This window comes from Oratosquilla oratoria, chromosome 37 (assembly GCF_046742065.1).
Source record: "Oratosquilla oratoria isolate Oo_2021 chromosome 37, ASM4674206v1, whole genome shotgun sequence".
In the NCBI taxonomy this organism is placed as follows: domain Eukaryota; kingdom Metazoa; phylum Arthropoda; class Malacostraca; order Stomatopoda; family Squillidae; genus Oratosquilla; species Oratosquilla oratoria.
The window spans coordinates 46,001,941-46,004,378 of NC_134813.1; the positions used below are offsets into that span (position 1 = coordinate 46,001,941).

Here is a 2,438-nt window from a genome sequence, read left to right on the forward strand (position 1 = left end):
TATATATATAAATATATATATATATACATACATGTGTGTGTGTGTATGACAAGTGCCATTTCCTATGAAATAATGGTCAAGAGGCATCAGAGCTAATATTCCATTGAGGTGTGGCAGGTCTGCACCCCCTTACATGCATCGGGGGGAACGAATGACACAAATCTATGATCCACCACGTCAGTCACCTCGGAAATATCCCTTTGCCTCTGGACTATGACTATTTTGTCTTCGAGACTCAATCGCAACCATGTTCGTCATCGGCTCAGACGAACTAATTGGTCTCGTTAAGACCTCGGAGCGCCTCGGTGAAGGCGCTTTTGCCGTCGCTTTCAGAGGACTCCTGAAGGGCAGGCCTGTATGCACCAAAGCATACAAGGAGAGAGCCTCAGCCCAAAGGAACATGCAGAAGGAGGCAGGAATGCTCCGCCTGCTTGACGGTCTCCCAGGAGTTCCTCGCCTTTTTTATGTTTGCCCAGCACCTCTGGCACTCGTGACCTCCTTCGATGGCCACGACATCCTTGGGGCCAAGCTCCTGGAGGAGCCAGTGCCCATGACAGCACTGGATGCGGTTGACGTGCTCACACAGGTCGCGGAGACCTTGAAACGCCTTCACGCACGGCATTTATCCCACAACGATCTGAAGTGGGATAACATCGTGTTGCGGCAAGAAGGACGCCGCTACATCGCCACCATCATCGACTTTGGCGCCGCGTGCCCCATCGGGATGGCACCTTACAGATCCTGCGACGAGAGGAGGCACCCCCACTTGGCGCCGGAGTTCGCGCAGGGGCTCGTCGCCACGTTCCGGTCGGACGTGTATTCGTTGGGTCACGTCATGGAATGCGTTCTCTCCCGCGTGTCCATGACATCTTGGGTGCAGAACGCCCTCGTAGCCCTCGTCGCTGCCGCAAGGCGACCCCAGCCGGAGGAACGGATCCCCCTGGGCACCTTGGCGGCCAGGCTCAGCGACATCTCTCAAGTGCTCTCCGAGACGCGTCCCCAGGCGTTCGTCAGAGTGATCTTTGCTTTCGTAAAGGAGTTGATTGGCAGTGGAAGAGCTCTTCTGGTCGCACTGAGGAACAGACTTTGGGGCTGATGGGAACGGAAATAACCAGTGTTATATTCCTATGGAATCCAACGACAGGATCTAATGGAGGTTCTTCAAGAGTTTATGGGGTTCAGGAATTGTCTAAAGTGGCAAAATAGAGCAAAGGCAAATGGAAAATATCTATATATCGATTCATAAGAGGAAAACCTATGTACTGGATCGCTGCCTTAATTCTGTTTTTCTGTTGGGCAACAAATCTTCCATTTGGAAACGCGACGAAAAAAGGTCACCTACTCTAGCTTTGAGGCAGATTTTTGTTGGCCCTGGGAGTCTAAGAAAGACTCCCCTCAGCTGAATAAAATCACCTGGCGGCAGGCAGATTTGACATACAGACAAATCGAGTATTTTTTTTTAATCCTATTCCTCTCAACTGAATAGAATAGCCTGGAGATTGATAGAATAGACGCCAAAGGGTTGAAAAAAGAATCTATTTTTTCAGTGGGCTGTCTTCCTTTTCCTACGTGCATATATATTTCGTTAAGTGCGTTAGAAGATTCTGAATTTATTATTTTTCTGAAAGTGTTTTATTCTTCTCTCGAGATCGTATTCATCTCTCTTTTTTTTTTTTTTTTTTTTTTTGAAGTGTTGCGAAAGCATTTTCGATAGCCAACCCTTTTAGTAAGATCCAGATTTCGGCTTTTCTGAGTTCTCCTCGGAGGAGTTAGCTCTCCATGGTGGTAGGAGACGTTATGTCTACTCACAGGGTTGGGCCGCTTCAGACACCTTCTTCTATTCTCCTCTTTGCTCGTGATTGGCTGGGACCAATGGGAAAGCCCCGCCAATGTTACACTCCTGATTGGTCCGTTGTTGGTCTTCGCATACTCGGCAAGGTTCTGAGGTCACTAGCTTGCAAATGGATGCCTTTGTTTATTATCTACCAAGTAATACGCATGGCTACAAAAACATCATACTGGTTTCATATGACAGCCTCATGCAGAGATAGGAATGTACATATATACATATATATATATATATATATATATATATATATATATATATATATATATATATATATATGTATGTATGTATGTATGTATATGTATGTATGTATGCAATAAAAACACTGGGAACGTGTCTTTTATAAATGCAAAGTAACCACTTTAGACAATAAACAAACGTAGCAGATCGCTTTTGTATATTACATCCAGTGTAAATTCGTATATTACATCTTCAGTGTAATTTATACTGGATGTAATATACGAAAGCGCTCTGCTCCATTTATTTATTTTTTAAAGTGGTTACCTTGCATATATCTGTATATATATATGTATATTATATATATATATATATATATATATATATATGTATATACATATGTACATACATACAT

At 44.2% G+C, this 2,438-nt stretch overlaps 1 protein-coding gene across 1 annotated transcript; it reads left to right on the top strand.

Moving 5' to 3' along the window:
• The first annotated feature begins 247 nt into the window (after window positions 1-247).
• On the top strand, window positions 248-1,096 carry LOC143019438 (putative serine/threonine-protein kinase DDB_G0280461). The gene has a single exon (XM_076175073.1). The coding sequence runs from the start codon at window positions 248-250 to the stop codon at window positions 1,094-1,096; it is 849 nt and encodes a 282-aa protein (XP_076031188.1).
• Window positions 1,097-2,438: the final 1,342 nt, after the last annotated feature.

Coding starts and splice junctions, on each gene's coding strand:
- LOC143019438 (XM_076175073.1), top strand. CDS start 248: ATGTTCGTCATCGGCTCAGACGAACTAATTGGTCTCGTTAAGACCTCG.